This window comes from Oryzias melastigma, linkage group LG3 (assembly GCF_002922805.2).
Source record: "Oryzias melastigma strain HK-1 linkage group LG3, ASM292280v2, whole genome shotgun sequence".
NCBI classification, from domain to species: domain Eukaryota; kingdom Metazoa; phylum Chordata; class Actinopteri; order Beloniformes; family Adrianichthyidae; genus Oryzias; species Oryzias melastigma.
The window spans coordinates 33,313,966-33,336,127 of NC_050514.1; the positions used below are offsets into that span (position 1 = coordinate 33,313,966).

At 39.5% G+C, this 22,162-nt stretch overlaps 1 protein-coding gene and 1 long non-coding RNA gene across 6 annotated transcripts in view; one reads left to right on the forward strand and one right to left on the reverse strand.

Moving 5' to 3' along the window:
* dpy19l3 (dpy-19 like C-mannosyltransferase 3) overlaps window positions 1-19,147 on the reverse strand; it is a 94,426-nt gene extending 75,279 nt beyond the window's left edge. For 3 of the 5 annotated variants that reach the window (XR_002921669.2, XM_024294980.2, XM_024294979.2), the window contains exons 1-4: window positions 9,216-9,691; window positions 4,023-4,113; window positions 1,641-1,762; window positions 1,316-1,461 (exon numbers count right to left, since the gene is read on the reverse strand). Coding sequence is in view for 4 of the 5 variants with exons in the window: in XM_024294980.2 (XP_024150748.1) it covers window positions 1,316-1,461; window positions 1,641-1,762; window positions 4,023-4,113; window positions 9,216-9,503 (647 nt within the window). In the remaining variant the exon portion in view is untranslated. Of the gene's footprint in view, window positions 1-1,315; window positions 1,462-1,640; window positions 1,763-4,022; window positions 4,114-9,215; window positions 9,692-16,596; window positions 16,725-17,957; window positions 18,281-18,536 lie in introns of those variants that run through there. The other 2 variants (XM_024294981.2, XM_024294982.2) reach the window with 2 other exon arrangements.
* LOC112160464 lies at window positions 9,914-14,157 on the forward strand. Its single transcript, XR_004947664.1, has 3 exons — window positions 9,914-10,478; window positions 10,554-12,782; window positions 12,894-14,157. It is a non-coding gene; the product is annotated as an uncharacterized LOC112160464 (long non-coding RNA).
* Window positions 19,148-22,162: the final 3,015 nt, after the last annotated feature.

Sequence of the window (22,162 nt, forward strand, 5' to 3'; positions counted from 1 at the left end):
AGGAAGTCCAGATGACTTGAACTGAACCTTGCAGGCAAACCACATGCTGAGTCATCTAAAACAGTGGTTTTTAACCTTTTTTGGGCCAAGGTACGGAAGCCCAAACCAGCCTACACTACTTTTCTTTATCGTTTTCTCGTGATAACGAGATATTATCTCTTTATCACGAGAAAACGAAGTTCGCCTTCTCGTGATAACAAGATAACAACCCGTTATACCGACAAAACAAAGATGGTTTTCTAGAAAACGAGACAATAATGAGAAAACAAAGTTAATTTCTTCGTTATAACGAGAAAGTTGATCTCGTTAAATTTAAAAAAGCAGTTTTCAGCTTCTATACCAAGAGACACTTTTTCTGTGACAAAAATCCTCCAGCAAAACACACTAGCATCCAAAAATGGAAAAAAGGAGAAACTCTAGAGTCTGCATTGATGTACGGTCTCTTGTGCGTTTTTGTAATAATAATGCCAAATTAGCAAAGAAAAAATAACTTAGGTTAGCTAAAACAGCTAGCATGTAGCTCAAATGTTAGCTAGACTCCAAAATAGCCTAAAAAATCTTAGTAAATGCCAAATTAGTCCAAAAAGCTAACAGAATGCCAATTTTTAAAACTTTAAAACTGTAACTTTAATACAAATATGAATAAAAAAAGGATAAAATAAATCAACTTAAATTTTAAATAGTGTTCAATATTTTACTCTCCATAAAAACATATTTTGTCAAAATTATAAAAGTTAGAAATAAGTGCAAGATACCATAGGGACATTAATAACAAAATAAAATGAGCTACCCGGAGGGCAAACATCATATGGAGCTTAAACGAGGGCAGCATCAGCTGTACATGATGAGTGCATGAACCTGATGATAGTGTTACTAAGTCGTCACACTTTGAGGCCGGTTTAAAACATTCAAAGAAACTGCAGCCACAAACTAAGTTTATCAGGTAATCACTCTGAGGGGCTTTTATTGTAATGAAGTCGCTCACTCTTCACTTTCATCTACATTTATCGTAAATTGAATCTAATAATGAATTGATAATAGATTTTATACAATTAAAATGAACTAACCTTCATTCATAGTTTGATCTAATGATGTGAATTCATTTAACTTTTAATATAATGGGTAGAAAAAGTGATGATTTCAAGCACAGCAGTGAGGTTGTGACCTGGATGTGTGTTGTTGTGGTTTGTGTAACACACATGTTCTTTTCCATCATAAAGACAGACTTCAGAGGATCCATTCTTCACCATTTAGAGGTTTATTTTTCTTGAGCTGAGAGTAAAAATGGCCGCCCCGCCCCCCAGTCCTCACTCACCTGTTGAGAATGTACCAAACTCCGGCGAGGGCCCCAGCCAGCCAGGATCCAGACAGGAGCCACGCCGTGAGGTACAGAGCGATGACGTACACAGCCTGGAGCGAGAAGACCGTGTAGATGTAGAAATACACCGGCTCCAGGTAAGTCTGGACCACAGACAGAAGACAGATCTGAGAAGGGGAACCTCTACACTCAGAGTGTGCAGGACTTTATATTTTCTACTTTTGTTCTCTTTAGTGACACAAAAACAGCTTCATTTCAGACCCTTTAAATCCCAATTTCAAAGCTTTGTGTTTATGTTCAGTCCAGACTTCTGTCGTCTCACCTTTATGGGCAGCGATCTGTAGAGGACGCTGAGGAACACCTCCTGGTAGATGTTCATCCGCTGCAGGAGGTTGATCGTCCTCCTGGATTCTGTCAGGTTGTCGTGGATCAATTCTAACAGACCTGGAAACAAAGAAACAGTTATATAACTCTTTTACAGAACATATAAATAAATGATTTGGTGTTTTGGAAACAAAAATAGTTTAACATTCATTAAAAATGTCTATTAAACCATAAAAGGTGTATTAAAATCAGACTAAAAGCCAGTAGCAGCCCGTGAATTTCAGAGCAGAACCTTCAGTCTTCCTCTGTCCTCGTTAATATCAACTATCCATGTTTCTAACACCATCCTGGTATGTAGGAATATTATTTTATGGAGTAATTCCATCATAAATGAATCATCTAAATCAGGGCTGTACCCAAACTGTTTCTTTTGGGGCCACACGTTTTCTTCTCTGATGTGGGAGTGAGGTCGGTTTGTAAGCTAACAGAAGAAGTCCAACAATCAGAGCCTAAACGTTAAGATTTATGGTCGTCCAGAAAGCCACACAAAGCTAAATTTAAAATAATTCATTTCTGTAATCTTTACATTTTAAAAACTAGATATATAGCATTACCTGTGATAGATTAATCGCCGAAGATGCTTAAATTGATAGCTGAAAACACTGAAGCTGATAGCTGAAAAAGCTGAAGCTGATAGCTGAAAAATCTGAAGCTGATAACTGAAAAAGCTGAAGCTGATAGCTGAAAACACTGAAGCTGATAGCTAGCTAAAATATTAGCGAAGTGCCAAATTAGCCAAACAAACTAAAAAAATTCTAAATTAGCAAAAAACAGCTAGCGTGTAGTTGAAATATTAGTTAAACTCCAGATTAGCCTAAAAAACTGGAAAAAGCCTAAATTATCCAAAACAGTTTGGGGGGCCGGGCCAAATGTGGAGGAGGGCCGGATAATCATTGTTATTTACAGGAAATCCCATTTATTTAAAGATGAACTCCATCCATGAAGGGTTGATCGGCCTTTTTTGACAATGTCCAATTTTTCTGGAGAAGTCTAAATAAATAAATCAATAAATCAGCAGCTGAATCAACTTCTCGCCTTCTTTTACGGTTCACTGCAAGACAGTGAGTGATTCAAACAAAGATCAGGTGCAGCTTCTGCCTGAACTACTGAAGTTAGCTTCTGTTAGCGCGAACTTTGACCATCCAATCAGAGGCTGTTCTCTCATCCTCCATCCTCATGAAGTGTCCCAGACTAACTCAAATTCTGATTGGTTGAATCAACGTAAACGCGGTTATTCCATATATGACTATGGTTTAATCTGAAGTTTTTATGGGAATCGGCCACAAACGACGGACGTGAGGACAGAAGCACTGACTGTATATAATCGTCCACTGACTGTATATAATCGTCCACTGACTGTATATAATCGTCCACTGACTGTATATAATCGTGCACTGACTGTATATAATCGTAAGGCAGACTTTCATGAGCCTAGCAACAAGTGAAGGCTAAAATCTGATTGGTTAGAAACTCTCGCATGAAAAAAAAGTCAGTCTGTGAGAAAGTTGACGGAACACATATTTTGGACAAATGTATACATAAACGTTTCTCTGTGATTTATGGTAGATTCGTCTTTTCAGATAATTCCGGGCCTTCACTGAAGGCTTTGCAGGCCCTGCTAAAATGTAAAAGAAAATTTAAAATCGCTGCCCAACATTGGGACCAACTTAGAACCACCAGGACCAACGTGGTTCAGTGTCCGTGAACACTTTGACACATTGGTAACCAAACCTACAGTCTCCCATTAAAGGGTTAACTCTACACCGTGAACATCCTGTTCAGCAGAAACACCAAAACGTGCATCAAACAAAAGATGGACGCACACAGCTGGTGACTGAAAACATGAATGTTCTGAAAGCCCAGACTTTAATCTAACAAAGGTTTAGCGGCTGGACTCAGGAAAGTCTGTTCATCTTCAATCCCAGCACAGCTTGATAGAACTTCAGCGGTTCTGTAAAAGAGAATGTTCAGATGTGCAGTCAAATGTGAGTTCAGTCTGAAGTCCTTCTACAAAAACTCATCCTGAAGGGCTGAAATCGGAGGACTTACATGTTTTTTTATAGCATATTTCACATTTTGAGGGTCTTTAAAGCTGTCATGTCTTTAAATTCAAACCAGCAAATACCTGCAGAAGGTTCGACTCCCTGCATATGTGAACGATTTCCATCGTTGTGGAAGTCGTGCTGAACTCGAAATGCCACCAAATGCTTAAATGTCAAACTCACTCCACACCAGTCAACCATACTGAAGAAAGCAGGAGGTTTTAAGGATGAACTCCTGATAAAAGCATCAGAGAGTTCCTCTCTTCAACAGCACATACCCTCCTGGACGGACGGCGCCTGCAACATCTGCTTGTAGTAGGAATAGTACAGTCCACATTCGGTCCGGAAGGAGATTTCCCGCTCCACTTCCTGAAGGAGAAGCAAGAGAAGAAATTCAGTTTTCATACATTCATGGGGTTTTATGAGGGAAACAGACAGACAGGTGACCCAGTAGGGTTTAGGCTTTGAGGCTCGTCTCTCTGAAGCTGGACATGAAGAACAACCGTCTGAAAACACAGAATGGTCTTAAGGACCAAACACTAAGATTTGAGTCAGTTTGTTCTGTAAACTCAGTTTATAGATACTTTTTAAATCAACTTTATCAATAAGAAAACTATTTTAAGTAACTTTTTTTAAATTTTGTGATAAAACCAAACCGATTATCATCATACCCTCAAATTGATTTGGTCTCTCAATTCCAATATGGTGAAAAATAAAAACCATAAATCTGCAGATTCTGAAATATATTAGATAAACACTTCCTTTAATATGTTAATATTCAATATCTATTCAATAAAAACCTTATGTTAAATAAATACGTAGTGAATAAATAAACAAGTAGATAAATAAATATAGTACTATAATGTCACAGACAGGCAGACAGCTGGTTCCACGTGCAGCAGGTTTATTAACAGAGCTAAAAGTCCACAGACTAAACAGGGTCAGACAGGCAGAGGTCATACACGGGCATGGGATCATCCGAGGCGAGAGAGAAGGGGAGTCAGAGTCCAGACGAGGATCAGGGGCAGGTGGCAGGCAATCAGAGTGGCTGGGTCGGAGGCAGAAGGTCAGGTCTAGGAATAAACGCTCAGAGATGCAGGCAGGGTGGCACAAACAAAGCTTCGCAGAGAGTGACAGTGTGGAGCCAGGCTATAAACTGAGGAGGTGATGAGATGATGGGAAACAGCTGACGATGATGAGTCCAGGTGAGGGCAGGTGGTGAGCTCAAAACTCTGGTGAGCGCCCCCTCTGGTGACTGGAGATGGTAGCAGCAGGTTGCTCCATGACATATAAATTAAAATGTTGAAATTCAAATGGAATAAAAAAAAAAAAGAAATGAAATAAAATTTTAAAAATTCAAAAAAAGAAATGAAAAAATAAAACAAAAACTAAAAGCAAAATAGAAAATAAAATAAAATAAAATACGAAAAAATAAAAATAATAAAAATAAAGTAGAAATGAAATGAAAACAAAAATAAAATAAAAAACAAAAGCTAATAATAAAATAAAATAAAAAAAATAAGATTCAAAAACTAAAAACTAAAACCTAAACAGAAATTAAATAATAATAAAAGATAGGAAAATACAAAAAACATAAAACTAAAAAAAGAAATATAAAAAGAAATACAAACAAATAAAAATACAAAAAACTTAAAACAAAAAACAAAACAAAAAACAAAATATAAATGAAATGAAAATAGCAATAACATAGAATACTAAAAACTAAAACAAAAACAAAACATAAAATAAAAATAAAATGAAGATAAAAATAAAGTACAAAAAAATAAAAACTGAAAGAAAAAATAAAATGAAATGAAACAAAACAGTGGGCTGTTACAGTGGATCATCACAGTGGGTCATCACAGTGGATCATCACAGTGGATCATCACAGTGGGTCATCACAGTGGATCATCACAGTGGATCATCACAGTGGATCATCACAGTGGATCATCACAGTGGATCATCACAGTGGATCATCACAGTGGATCATCACAGTGGATCATCACAGTGGATCATCACAGTGGATCATCACAGTGGATCATCACAGTGGATCATCACAGTGGATCATCACAGTGGATCATCACAGTGGATCATCACAGTGGATCATCACAGTGGATCATCACAGTGGATCATCACAGTGGATCATCACAGTGGATCATCACAGTGGATCATCACAGTGGATCATCACAGTGGATCATCACAGTGGATCATCACAGTGGATCATCACAGTGGATCATCACAGTGGATCATCACAGTGGATCATCACAGTGGATCATCACAGTGGATCATCACAGTGGATCATCACAGTGGATCATCACAGTGGATCATCACAGTGGATCATCACAGTGGATCATCACAGTGGATCATCACAGTGGATCATCACAGTGGATCATCACAGTGGATCATCACAGTGGATCATCACAGTGGATCATCACAGTGGATCATCACAGTGGATCATCACAGTGGATCATCACAGTGGATCATCACAGTGGATCATCACAGTGGATCATCACAGTGGATCATCACAGTGGATCATCACAGTGGATCATCACAGTGGATCATCACAGTGGATCATCACAGTGGATCATCACAGTGGATCATCACAGTGGATCATCACAGTGGATCATTACAGTGGATCATCACAGTGGGTCATCACAGTGGATCATCCCAGTGGATATTTACAGTGGATCGTCACAGTGGATCATCACAGTGGGTCATCACAGTGGGTCATCACAGTGGATCATCACAGTGGATCATCACAGTGGATCATCACGGTGGATCATCACAGTGGATCATCACAGTGGGTCATCACAGTGGATCATCACAGTGGATCATCACAGTGCATCATCACAGTGGATCATCACAGTGGGTCATCACAGTGGATCATCACAGTGGATCATCACAGTGGATCATCACAGTGGATCATCACAGTGGATCATCACGGTGGATCACCACAGTGGGCATTCACAGTGGGTCTTCGTGCTCATGGGTTCCTCTCTTCCAGTTAGAGAGAACGATGTGAATCTTCTGGATTTAATGACCACGGTGTGTCTGTCCACATGTTTGTGATCTTTGAACAGTTCTCGTCCTCAAAACACATAAATCCTCAAACTGAACGTCTGACCTAAACCACACTGCTCTGCTGGGTAAGAGAGAGACTGTTAGAAGGACTAATAATACTTATAACAGGATTAAAGTGATCCTTTTGTAGAATATGGAACCAGAATGAAGTCAAATAGCTCATTTGATTGGTTTGCACTGGAGTTCCTCAGGAAACTGTTGTTTCTACACTGTAACCCTCATAAGTTGAGCGTCCTTTCATCTGCTAAAGCACTCAGACGTCTCCCATCATGGGCTGGATCAGTAATGGAACAGAGATGGAGTTTATTCGGTGGTGGAGCGCTCAGTGCTGAGGTGTGGGAACCATCACCTCATCTTCAGCGTGGCTGAGACAAAGAACCAGAACTGTTGTGGGTTCATCAGACATGACATTGTGATGAAACCATTTCAGGATTAGGAGACGTGGAGGTGCTGGAGAGCTGCAGCCATTGGTGGGAAAGTTCCACTCCTGTCTTCCTTCATGCCAGTGACACTAACAGCCTTTCACAGGATTTCTTTTTTTGGTTGTATAATAATGAATGTTCATACAAGTGAATAAGTTTTGCATCTGCAAAAATAGAATTGCAAGTTCAGAATAATTGTGTTCTTTTGAAGCAACAATTTGTTCTTGTTAAAAACCATAATGTCTGTTTCACACATGAGTAAAACAGATTTACAGCTGTAAAAAAGTTCAGCTCCGTATAACAGTGGATTCACACACAAGTTATCTTTCTATGAGAGCAATAACAGAGTCAGACAGTCCAGTCACAGCCTCAGACTTCTGACACAAATATTCACAAAAATCAGTCCACCAATCAGCACACTTCTCCCATCAGCAGCTGATTGATCATTTGTGTACTAAATCACTTTCTACTGTCAGTCTATCACATCGTCATGGAAACATGATGAGCTCTGATGCTACTAAAGATCAGGTCTTTTAACGGGTGTGAAATAGTAATCATAATTGATCTTGACCTGTAACTAAATAATCTAATTAATTAATTAACCCATTACTCTTTATGACAGGGATCCCCAAACTACGGCCCGCGGGCCAGATCAGGCCCGCCTCCACATTTGGCCCGGCCCCCCACACACGATCAGAAACGCTGATCGAGACTCGCGTAGAAAACGAGTTTTTATTCCACCTTCTGCAGTCTGAACTATGGCGGGAGAGGAGACACTATTTATTGGTTTAATAGTGATTCACTTTTTCTTTATTTCTTTATTATTATTTTTCTTCCGTACATTTTTTGGGACGTTTATAGCTCTTCAGCTTTTTCAGTTATCAAAATATTCAGCTCTTTTTATGATAACTTTTTCAACTGTTTTGGCAGTTACTAAGGATTCTAGGCTATTTTGAAGTTTAGCTAAAATTTTAGCCACATGCTAGCCGTTTTGGTTAATTAATGATTTTTTTCAGTTTTTCAGGATAATTTGGCATTTTGATAATATTTTAGCTAGTTATCAGCTTCAGCATTTTCAGTTTTCAGCTTCAGCGTTTTTAGCCATCAATTTCAGCATCTTCAGCTATCAGCACTAGCATCTTCAGCAGCCACATTCTTCTCACAGCATTCACACCAGCATTATCACAGGTAATCTATGAAGAGATTACATTACAGAAATGAGTAATTTTAAATTTGGCTGTGTGGCTTTCTGGAAAACCGTAAATGTTTATGTTTCGGCTTTGATTGTTACACTTTTTCTGTTAGCCTACAAACCGGCCCATGAGAGAAGAAAGTAGTTGCAAGAAAGTTTGGGGACACTGCTTTATGATAATGAACACCTCCTCAGGTTTTATCTCTTATATAACAGATAATAGATGTGGCTTTGTTTGGGTTAGTTCTGTAATGAACTACAACGTCACACATTGATGACATCACAACAGTGACACTATGTAAGAGACGTTTTCAGGTGAGTCCATGAAAGTTAACAGTTTGTTTTTTATATCTGAGAATACGACAATAGTAATAGATTAAAATTTAGATTATTAAACAAAAAAACATGCTTATTTGTCTGCAATTAATTAATCGCTCATAATGCAATAATTTTATACCCTTAACAATGACAATGTTGAAGAAGCAACCTAAGGAACATAAGATGATGGAAGGCTTTCAGCACATTCATTCAGGCAGTATTTCATCATAACTGATGCACATCTCCATTCAGTTTTTACTTTCTTTTAAGAAATACTTTGGAAGAACTTTTGTTTTTCACCTAAACTGTCACCATCTTATTGGCTAAAAAACAACAGTGTCTCCTGTCATGTGTTGCTGAAATCCGCCCACAGCGTGGTGCATCTGTAAAGACCGCTGCTGATTAGCTGCACTGACCGAAAGTCTTCAAACTAACTAAACAACAAAACTAAATCTCACCGTGAGCTGAGAGAACCACAGCAGATTCTCATGTATGGCGTTGACACACCAGGCCTGTGCCACCGCCAGCACAACTGCCATTACCAGCCCCGTTGTCATGGTAACACAAGGTAGCCAAGACCGCCAGACCAGAGTCCCTGAACCGGAAAAGGTGTCAGATGTTCCCTGCAAGCAGTCTCCCTCTTTATCTCCATCAGACCCGTCTGACCCGATCGCCGTCCCACCGCTGGACCTCCTCACACTCGGCCCGTCTGACTCGCTCGCCCTCGTTCTCTTGCGACACTCCATCGCCAGAGAAAACTCTGAACATCCACAAAGCCTTTGAAGGTTTGAGGGGATAAATCCAGGCAGTTAAGAGAGATTTACATCCATAACTTCAGTAAAACTGCATGTTTTTCTCTGCTTGAAGTCTCGCCAGATAAAACTTAAAAAAAGCTTTTAATTGGTCCAAGTTTGCTGCCAAAGAGAATGTGCAAAAGCTATCTCGGAGGCAGCTTTCCTTCCAATCCAGCTTGGAGTTTGCCAGAAGAAAAATAATCCTTGGCTTTTCCCCAAAAAGGATGAGAAGATGCTTATTCCAAAGTTTCTAATGAAGTCAAAGCCAGCAGGCGCAGTGAACATGTTCCCACGATGTTCTGTGTTCAGAGGACACTTCCACCTATTTCTCTCTGTGAAGACGTCCTCGGATTGAAGCTCTGAGCAAACCCTGGTGACTCTACGTTTGAAGAATCCATGACAGGCACTGAAAGTCTTTGCATTTCCAGAAAAAGCATGGAAAAAAGCAGATCATCTGCTAAGCGTGAGGAGGAGGAAGGCTGATAAACGGCACAACGGAGCAGACTGTGGATAACTGGAGCAGCCGGAGGGAGGGACAGGAAAAAAATAAGTGACCTGTTGTCTATAAAAGCTTGCATGCACGCAGGAACAGAAAAAAAAGATGGGATGGGGGTGGGGAGCTTTGAGGGGAACACACTGGAACATCAGTCGGAAAACACGGGAAGCATTCGTCTGAGTCTGCGGCTCTGAAACAGCCGTAAAGCTCGGACTGCCACTGAAATCAAACCCTGTGAGGAACTGTGCTAATGTGGACAGGAGAGGACACATACAGGAAGCTGTACTGATTCGGCTGGATCGATGCCCTGAAGAGAAGTGTTGATTCTGAGAGATTTAGGGAATGTTCCTGAAAAAGTGAGGGGAAGGAACACGGAATGTTTCAATCTGCCTCCCACACAGGCTGCATGTGCTGTCAACACCACGGCTCAGGTCAGACTCTACGCAGTTTCCTACACGTTCTGAATGTTTCTGGTTTTACACTTTTATACAACATGTGTTTCTCAGGCAGAAAGCAGAAGCGTGGTCAGAGGATCTCTGACAGCAGGAAATGAACTACATCCTACTGGACTCACAGTTACCGTTAGAAGCAACGTGTGTCCTTTGGCCTAGAAAGTAAGAGACAAATAAAAGAGTTTGTACAGTTGTGGTCAAAAGTTTACATCCACATAAAGATCACAATGTCGTGGCTGTCTTGATTTTCAAGTTATTTCTACAACTCTGATTTTCTCTGATAGAGAGATTGGAACAGATACTTTAATGTCCCAAAAACAATCATGCAGTTTGGTTGTTTTATGACTTTATTGTGGGTCAAATGAAAATGTGACTAAATCTGATGGGTCAAAAATATACACAGCAACATGAAATAGCAATTTTGGAGACTTAGAATGTTGTTTCAATGAAATGAGCTCCATATTATGACCTCTTAACTTATTGTGAGTCATTATGAGTGACTTCCACTGGTGGCTTATCTGAGGTCATTTGAATAGGACTCATTGGAACCACACACCCACAAATGCTACAATGGGAAAGTCAAAGGAGCTCCGCACAGATCTGAAAAAGCAAGTCATAACTCGAACAAGTCAGCTAAGTCACTTGGAGTTTTCAAAACAGCTACAAGTCCCAAGAGCAACATTTACCCTGTTGTTCTATTTTTACTGCTGATGCGTTATCAGGTCGTCGTTGTAAATGAGAAATTGTTCTGAATCGACCAACCTGTATAAATAAAGGTTCTAAAAGATCACTGGGAACATTTTTATAATAGACAAATATATGTTTGGAATGCGACTTTAAGCATCTCTGGTGACATCTCCAGTGTTCAATGGTCAATGTTTTTTCAATAACATCTTTTGACGTCTGTGCAGACAGCAAATCGTATCGTTGGATAAACTTTTAGTCTTTTATAAGACTACAAAACTAACTGGCTTCAATTGTGTTTTTATTCAAGGTAGAATTGTGTCTGCAGCAGAGGTTTTAATGGTTTTAGCAGCAGGAATCAGTTTATTCATGAGCCCACTTCTGTAAAAACATTACAAAGGTGACGTGAAGCTCTGGTCTGACAAAATGACTCACAGTTTTCCAGGAAAAAAGAACATAAAACAACAGGAGCTGAAGTGTTTATGATGTGCTTGTTTTCATTGGTTTTTGTTATTGCATTACCAGAAATGTGACACCAAACCGTTGGGGAGAAAAAGGCAAATCTGCAGCCAACACGTCCGGTCCTTTATTTTATATATGCAATAATTAGGCTTTAAAGTGTGTGAACTACTTAATCTAAAATAAGTCTGAATCTGAATCACTTCCCAACCCCTCCGACTCCTCCTTATTGTTCCAAATGTAGGGCTGTTTGAAGCTGTAGTGGTGTCTGAAAGTGTTTTTTAAAGAGGAACCATAGGGACGTAGAGCTGGCTGCCCACCGCCGGTGCGGTGATGTCTCCACATCGGTGTGCTCTGAAGTACCTGAAGGTCGCATTCAAATGTAATTATTGACTTTTTGTTTTTACATAACTTTTTCAAGTTATAAAACCAATGTATTTTCCAATCGCTGGCAGCTCTACACAAAAGTAGAAGACTGGTGATTATTGATGACATCATCAAGCTGTAGCAACGTCAGAATATGGAGACACTATTTTGTCCATCTTCTGCGCTTGGAGATATAAATGTAGGGATAGGCAGAAGCTGTAGGGTCGAAAGAATACCATTTTTGATTGAAAAAAAGAAACATTTTAGGAGTAAAATTTTTAAATCCTATAAGTTCTAACGCATATAAACTCTTTGTCTTAAGACCCAGACTTTCTTCTACAAAATGTTAAATAATTGATGCCAAATCAGGAAAAAATGTTTTTTCTTGTCAAACTGGTCGAATTAACTTTAAAACCAACGCGGTCCTATACATGTATGACTAATACCATGACAGAAGAACCAATTCTATTTCATTCTTCCTGAGAAATCTCAATAAAAGCAAAAACATGACGCTGCGCTCCTTTACACATCTGCAAACTCTAAAAGAGCGGCTTTAAACCCTGAGGATCACTAACAGTTTGAAGTTGACTTAACAGGTCTAAGCAGTGCTGTGGAGTGCCTGGAAAAACCATCATCTTACTTTATGATGGATGGCCAGTTCCAGGTTTGTGACCAGTTCCAGGTTCATGACCAGTTCCAGGTTCGTCACCTGTTCCAGGTTCATGACCAGTTCCAGGTTCATGACATGACTGGCCGTTTCAGATGGAAACTCAGGTAAGAGGAAATGTATGATGAAATGTTATGCATCTGAAGATCAGCTGAGCAGTTTTTAAACGTAAATGCTCAAAGCAGGTTAGACATAAAACTAAAATCTGATTTATTCAGCAGATTGAATGGAATGACTTGGACGCGCTTCCTACAAATATGTCTGATCGATCAATTCCGTCACTGCTTCGAAGAAGACGTAAAGCATAAAAGGATTTGTTTTTTTCCACAAAACCAGATGTTTTTACTGGCACAATCGCAGAGGAACATCTTGTGTCCCGGAGACATGAAGACAATGCTCATCAACTGATCCACCAAGACCACAGCAAGTTTTTTTTTTCCTTTTAGCATTTCCCTAAAGGGTCACAACAGGAGACGACATCAGGATTTCACTCCCGTTTTTTCCTTCCTGACCCAACCCACTGCGTTCACCTCAACTTGGGACCAGGACGGGAAACACTGGGCAGTGCCTCCATGTGGCTGCAGTAACTTATAGCACTTGTTATTCCCTGCAGTCTCACAATAATTCAGGGGTTTATTGGACCCAAACACTAGTTAGATTCTGACGAGTTTGGGGGTCTACATCCATGCCACAGGTAGAGCAGGTATTGAGCAAGAACAGTACTCTACCGTGCCCAAGATCCAGTACAATAGTCTACCCATCTAAGCGACCCACCAGGCCCAGCTAGTGACACAGTCATGCCACAGGTAGAGCACCTGGGAGTTCTGAGCCCCCACCACAAACCAGGGCCACCCAAGAAAAGCCCACCTTGGACTCCAGGCAGACCACCAACCTGACCCTCTAAGACTCCAGCAGAGAACAGAGGCAGTACAAAAAGTGTCAATCTTAGCCAACCCCCAAAGTCCAGCACAAGGCACCACCCACACAAGCATCCCACAGCCCCAAACGTGGCACAAGCCACTGCCCAGCTGTTGTAAGTATTGGCCAACTCCAGACCCACACCAAGACCCCCAAGAAACCCCAACATAGGACTTCAGCAGATCACAAGGGCTGTGGAGATGAGATTGGACAATCTCATCAGAAAATAAGAAGTGCTTGGCCTGGTGGGACACTCATGTGTGGACTATTGTACTGGATCTTGTGTTGTTGAGGCGGTGAAAGTATCTGCCATGAAATACAGCAGGAGAAACAGTCCGACATGTTTTATTGACCACTTCAATGAAAACACCTGATATACACCTGAGGTTATTTTTTATTTGAATCCATTTGAAGTGAGATAAAAACTTCTCACAAGATCCCAAACTTCACTTATGAAGAACTCAACCAGCAGAACCTAAGTGCTCTTTGCCAGCACATGATGATGATGAGAATCCACCAATAAAAAAGGCTTTAATGAGGATCAGATTCAATACGGCTGACAACACTAATAAAAAAACTGCTGTTACTCCTTTAAAGAGCCTGCTTGAGTTTTTTTTTTAAACTAAGTACCATAGATGGCATGAATTCTGAAGCGCGTAAACTTCTTTTTTTACATCTAAATTTAGTACATCATGAGCTCCATGGGCTGTGGAGCAGCGGACACTAGACTAGATTTAAAGATTCGAGCCCTCTGTGGTTTTTGGAGGATATCAGGACAGACGCTTGTATATCTGGTATTTATAAACTTTATAGTTTTTGAAATATTGAGCAAAATATTCCCCATAGGAAATGAATGAGAGCGTCTTCAAATTTAAACATTTTAAGCAGGTTAGCAACCAACCTTTAAATATATTCATGGGCTATGTTTTCATCTTTTAGAGTAATTTAAAATAAATTGGAGTTTAGCTAATATTTTAGCAACATGCTAACGTTTTTTGGCTAATTTGTTATCTACTTGGGTTTTTAAGGCTAATTTAGTGTTTAACTTCTATTTTAGCAACATGATTATGTTAGGCCATTTTGGAGTTTAACTAGCATTTAAGCAATGTGCTACTTGGGTAATTTGGCATCTACTGAGTTTTTTTCATGCTAATTTGAAGTTTGGCTAATATTTTAGCAACAGGCTAACATTTTGACTATTTTAGTTTACGGAGGAATTTTAGATTATTTTGGAGTTTATCTAGTATTTAAGCAACGACCTAGCTTTTTGGCTAATTTGCCATCTAAGGTTTTTCATGCTAATTTGGAGATTAGCTCATATTTAATCAACACACTTAATATTTTGCAAAACTGGCATGTTTTAGGGATTTTTAAGCAATTTTACCACAAATTTTTCAGAAATGTAGGTCAACTTCAGCGCTCTTTCATAGTTCTTTAACAAATTTACAGTCTTTGAGCAACTTCAACATTTTGCAAATGGTTTTTCAACAAAAAGCTTCAGCATCTTCAGTGACTACTTTCTTTTTTTTCAGTGACTACTTTCAGCAAAAAATAGAATTATTGGATGTAATGCAGTTTTTCTAGCTGATCTTCTGTTGTTCCAAGTCGTCCACTAGTTTCTCGAGTATATTCATATTGTTGCATTCTGGGCTAGAAGTCTCCTTATTTCGTCAGTTAGCTCTGAAAGTTGTAAATTAAGCTCCAGTAGCTGTTTTAATGGATTTTAATGACCGTCACGTCCTTCTTCAACTCCTCAAGTCCTTTTTTGATTTCATTAGTCACTGGGCTTGTCTTCTAGGTCGTGGTCGGCTCGCTTTTTACAGAAAATTTGCTATAAATTGAGGTTCTGTCTGAATTTCCTCACTATTTTTTCCACTATTAGGGCATTCAATTTTATCAGGGTGTTCGAATCAACAATTCCACAATCTAGCCCTGGAATCTTCCCAGAAGTCTCTGCAAAAAACGAGTGTGCATCGATGCTGACTAGTCTAACAAATATAGACCACAATGGATTGTTTTGAACAATTTTTCATTTGAAAAAAAATACTTACATTTATTTTTTATAAATCATTCACGTTTTTATCATTAAACACATAAATAACTTTCATTAAATTGTTCAAATCCAGAGCACTGGGTAGTCCTACACTAAATCTTCTTTAGGGGTCCTGGTCACTCCTGCCTGACATGGTTCGTGTGGCAGAGGCGTCAAGTTTCAATGTTAAGTTAGTGTACAGACACAATGTTTTTGTTTTCATCAAGACAATAATAAAAAGATCCCCCAGTTTTATTCTTATTCTTGGGTTAATGTTCAAACGGTGCCACAAACAGACGGAGCTGACAGGTGCAGGTCAACCCTAGGAGTGAAGTTCACCGCATCAGGAGAGACTCTGAAGGATCTGGTGAACCCAGACACGTCCATGTGCTCGCTGGCGCCTCTGTAGAGCTCTCCAGAACATACAAACCCAAAATACTCACTCAACATTTCGAATTTGAAGCACGAATTTGTAGAATGTAGCATTAGGGAGTAGTGAGGGAATTTGGACATTAAAACGGCGCTGACTGCTGAGCTCTACAAGCATGGAGCCGAGGCGCTGATGTGAAACTGCAAGAATCAACTTCTGGTTTCAAACTTAGTATTTCACTTTGGAACAGTAACCTGTGAGCAGGAGAAAAACACAAATGTATGAAATAAAATGTTTCTCATAAAGCTTTGTTCTGATGAATAGTTAAGTTTTCCTGCTGCTAATGTCACACAAACACTCCTCCTCCTTTCTGCATTAGCCTCCATATAAACTGCACCTTCGTGGCTCTAACAGCTGACAGCCACACGATCCAGACTCATTTGTTCCCCCAAACCTGCTGGTCGATGTGAAAATGTCTTCGTGGCTAATGGCTTGTCATCAGCGCATCAGAAACACAGCTGTGGGCATCAGCAGCCCCAGAACTAACAATACGAGGAGAAGCTCAGAATGACAGAACTGTACTCAAAGTGAAGACACGTACCTTGATGTTGGAGAACCACAGGTCGTTCTCGTGCAGCGTAGCCACGTAGATGCAGCACAGCAGACCCAGTCCAACCGAAACCGACAAGCCAACGGACGTCCAGATTATCGAACCCCACGACCAATCACCTGCAGGAACACAGACACAACATTTGAGCACAAAAAAAGACGCAGCTGAGATGATCTACAGAGGTAGTCCTGGAGAAACTCTAGCTTTGTTGCTGTCCTTCAGCGTGAATTAGAAGTAGACTGGAAGACATCTTGATTTACAGATGAAGCATGTTTTTGTGTCTTCAAAAAGAGATACCTGCTTCTCTTCTGGTCTCTGGGTAAAACATGCACCAGTACATTCATGTGGCCTCCTCATCTGTTTGTTTGAGCTGCTGGTTTTCTCGTGTTGTTTAGATGTTTCGTTTCATAACTTTCTGTTAGGATTTGTCACATCCTTGTTGCTGAATTCAACACATTTTAAAACCTTAGAGGGAAACCAAACCCTAAATCAACTTTTTTTCATTAAAGGTATGTTTTTAATGAGGAAAAATCATGGATTTGAAAAAAATTAACATTGGTGAAAAATAATTTCAAAATACGTTGCTTATTATCATAAAAAAAATCAACATTGTTCTAGCTTCTCTTAATCATTCACTTTTTTTTACCAAAAATATTCACTCAAATGATGTAACAGAACCTCAGATAAAAATGTTTTTTAACGTTCTTGTGGTATTTTTCTAAAGATGGAAGACATAAATCAAGACAATTGAGCTTAAAATTGTATTTCTTTTAGTATCTAATTATTCAAACTGTTGTGAATCAGGACCAGACGAAAAAAATGACATTTGAAAAAGATTGTAATTGTGATGTAGAACATACACTGGCAGACAAACAGATCCATGTACGTCTTTGTTTTCCTGGATCTAAACTGTTCGGCTGAGTTGCTCCAATATTGGTCGCCATTTTTGTTGTATATTAGGTTGGGGGCTGTAAGCTAGTGGGAGAGCATGTAAACAGAGAGCTCTCAGCAACAGGGAGGGGAAGGAAGTGGGGCTGTGCAACAATGGCCCCGCCCACAACTCAGACAGAGGTGAATTTCTACTGCCGCTCTGCAGAAACTATATCCTAGAAAAAAACCCTAAAGACGTGGGAACCGTAGAAAATAGATCACAAGATGATTGGAGGAGACTTTAACATAATGATAGACTCTAAGAATTGTGACCCATGGTTTTAGAGAAGCTTGTATTGATGGAGTCGAGGGGCGTGGCCTAACACTTCATAGATGCTCACCTGTGCACCAGAGAGGTACCTGACAGCTGTTATTGGTGCAGCATCTGCATGAGCTCGTGCACTGTCATGGGGGGGACTCACCCTGCAGGCTGCCGTCCGGGTGGTGGTGGTGGGTGCAACAGTTGGAGTGCTGCTGCGGCTGCACTTCAGCAGCAGCTGGCTCCTTCCCTCTGCTGGCCCTCCTGTGTCGCAGGGTGGTCATGTTGTTGGGAGGCGGCCTGCTGTCCGTCTGACACGGATCCGTGCGCACGCGCCGCCCTGCACGCGGCTGCAGCCCGAGCGAACGCCGCGGTTTGTTTTCCTGTGTCTGCAACCTTTGCCTCCGTCGCTGATAGCAGGGATGCACGCGCTGGGATGCACGCGCCCGCTCGCCGAGGACCTCCGGCTCGCGTTGTTGTTGGATTCTAGAAATGTCAATGAAGATTGATGAACCCAGATTCATGAAAATCTGCCATTTTAGATGAAAAACATAAATAATCTGCCGGTGATGATGCTGGACAGATGCGGCTCATGAGGTTCATCCTAAACATGTGTTGTGTGACACGGACGAACAGATCGATATTTTTGACAGAATGAGCGTTTTACGTCAAGAAAAACCACCGCCGTTATTCGCGGTGGAGTTTGTCTCTTAGCAACGAAAACGACGGTGCGTTCACGAACCTCCAGGCGGGCTGGACGCTCCACAGCTGTCCTCCACCTCCTCCTCTCTCCTCTCTGTCTCCTAACTCCTCAATCTGCCTCTTTCTCTAGCTTCTCCTCCACCTTTCTCTCCGTATGCTCCCAGTTGCAGCTCCGCTTCTGCGGCACTCACGCGCCAAACCGGAACTCCAGCGGAAGGTGGCCTTCAGAATAAAAGCGCGAGGGCAGCGAGTCATTTCAATCTAAGAAAAATCTTTATTTATTGACTTTTTTTTTTTTTAAGAAAACGCTTCAAGTCTCTTCTATTAGAATCAAGTCCTTATAAAAAAAATGAAATGAAAGGCTAAAAAGAACTCTAACTTTTATTCCAGGACTCTGACTTGAATTTCAGAATTCTGATTTTTTTTTTTTGGAATTCTGACTTTAATCTCAGAGCTATGATTTTAATCTCAAAATTATGATTTTATTCTAAGAATTCAGATTTTAATTTTAGAATTCTAATTTTTACCTCAGCATTTTGAGTTTAATCTCAGATTTAGTTATTTAATCTGAGAATTCTAACTTTAATCTCAAAATTCTGACTTGAATTTCATAAATCTGCCTTTTTTATTCATAGAATGGAAACTTTAATCTCAGAATTCCAACTTTTAACTCAGAATTGTGAATTTAATCTCAGAATTCTGATTTCATCCCCAGAATGCTGACTTTAATCTCGAGATTACGACTTTAATCTTAAAATTATGACTGGAATTTCATAATTTATTGATTTATTTATTCTTGGAATACTGACTTTAATCTCAGAATTATGAAATGATTCCCCAAATTCTGGCTAAATCTCAGATTTAGGTCTTTAATCTAAGAATTCTAACTTTAATTTCATAACTCTGATTGTTATTCTTGGAATTCTGATTTTAATCTCAGAATTTTGTCCTTTTTCCCCGCAGAATTCGGACTTTTCACAAAGTTTTGACTTTAATCTCAGAAATTTCAATTTTTTTCTGCAAACTCTGCTTTTTAAAATTTAATCTCAGAATTCTGCTATTTTTCTCCCTCTAGAAGCGTTTTGCCGGTTCAGTAACAGTGTGAAAGCAAACAGACTAACCAGTGAAGGAAGTGGAAATCTGATGTGGTTTCAAGGCGGTTTGGGTTGATTTCAGTCGCTGATTGATTGATTAATTGACTGATTGATTGATTGATTGGTTTATTTCAAGCATAGATTGAAAAATACAGGACAAAACACAATTATTTCAAACTCATTACAGAAACAATTAAATGCATTGATCAGAAAATAGAATTGATTTTTTGTGATAATTAACTAAAGTCAGTAGTTTGATTGATTGGTTGAAAAGGAGTAGGAACAGGCGAATTTATATAATCCCACTCCTACTTAATTTTACTGTTTTGCATAATTATGTAATTATGTAATTCCCAATAGTAAAGTGAAGTTCTTGTTGATTATTGATTAATCTCATCAAACATTATTTCAGTAAACAGTAACATCAATCATACATCTTGTAACAGATATGTAATACTCATTGATTATCTTTAGAACACATAATTACAATAATCCTGTAATCATTGCTACATATTTTGGCTCAAATAAAGAAAATTAATACCATAGTGACTGTAAACGTTTCAGTAATCATTACAGATCGTTCTGATGGAGAAGGAACTCGGGGAGCATCCCAGCGTTAACAGAGGACGATGAACTCAAGAAACCCAAGATGTCCTCAGGGAGTTTCCTCAGACGTGGACGTGTGAAGTAGGAATCCTCATTCCTGCTGACAGTGTGACAAATAAATGATCCTTCGACGTTCTTCTGAGATCAGAGACGCTGCTTTTTAACACCTCAAACATCCGTAAGACAGGAAGCAGGTCGAGTGGAAGCAGGCTAAAGTTATTCAGGTGGAAAGAGCTTAACAAGAGACCCGAAGATCATCAAAGAGGTTCAGAAAATAAATTGGCTCGACTCTTATTGACAAAAGGGATTATCAGCGGGAGAAAAAACTGTTTTTTAAATCTGGAAGCTGCACCTTCTCTTTGTGAGATTTGTCTCTCTTTTTGGACAGGATGGAGGGATGGAGGGATGGAGGGTGCCCTGTTAAAGATAACCTTCATCTCCCTCCCTCTGTGCCCAATTGGGCTCCCTCTAACCAGCATGGGGCTGAAAATCCTCGTCCTCCTCACACACTTTTGACACAAAACAAGGCTCACGGAGCGAGAAAATCGGATTCAGCCACTGAGGTGGAAGCAGACTGCTGATGAGACGCACACGCTTCAGCCCAGCTCGCCTCATTTCTTTCACCTTCATCTCCACTTTGGTGGAGAGTCCTTAACCGGTTTGGGTCGAAAACTTGATCCTTTGACGAAACAGAGCAGGGTGATGTTTTTTCTTTCATATAAAAGACAAGAGATCTGCACTTGTGTGAAGTCGAGGAGATCATTTACTTTCTTTGACTGAGAGTAAAGTCTTATTGATTTCCTGTTTTTTTTTTCCTCTCAAAAGAGAGCTTTGAGATGCTCCACAAACACGACATTTGAATTCTCTCTACAGCTTAATACGCTGCCTCGCAGACTCTTAATGGAAAACGTCAATCAAAACTCATCATTAGGGAAAAATAAACACAAACTGTCCTCCTCTCAAACATGAGACGATGCTGACCTTTACGGTTCAAATATTTACTTCAGGTGCCAATTTCTTATCGAAGAAAAAGCTGTCTTGAGCCAAAAAGATCATTAAAAAAATCTGGGAAAAAAATATATGGCCTGGAAATGACAGATACACTTTTAAGCTGAACATTTAAATTTTTCACTTTTTAGTTGTTTTTGAAAAAGAAAAACAGGTGCAAAGGTGTTCCGATTGCTATCAATTGTGGTGTTCCACAGGGCTTTGTTCTCGCACCAATAAAGTTTGAATATAATTAAAAAAGGGGCTTAAACAAAAACACAATATATCATCCTCACAAATATCAGATGATGCTGACCTTTAGGGCTCAAATATTTATTTAATCGACTCAATTTAGAAGCAAATTTCTTATAGAAGAAAAAGCTGTCGTCATTAAAATGTCAAAAAATATGTGGGCTGGTAATGATAGATGTTAGTATTTTAAGTGCAACATTTTCACATTTCACTTTTTAGTTGTTTTTGAAAAACAAAATCAGGTAATAGTTGTTCCGACTATTATTATATTATTTTAAAAAGTCTCCACAAAAACACTACACTGTACTCACAAGTATGAGATAAAGCTGACCTTCACGGTTCAAATATTTACTTTATCGACTCAATTTAGGCGCCAATTTCTTATTGAAGAAAAACCTGTCCTGAACCAAAAAAGATCGTTAAAAAAATCTGAACAACATATCTGGCCTGGTAATTATAGATGCTATTTTTTTAAGCTAAAGATTTTCATATTTAACTTTTTTGTTGTTTCGAAAACTAAAAATAGGTAAAAAGTTTTTCTGACTGCTATCAGTTATGGTGTTCCACAGGGCTTTGTTCTCGTACAATAAAGTTTGAATATCATTGAAAAAGGTCAATACAAAAACACTATACAGGTCTAGATTTAAGCTCTCCCAAATGTTTATTAGCATAAAGGAACAAAAGAATTAGCTTCTCCTTTATTTAAACAGACTGAAATCCTGGTAAA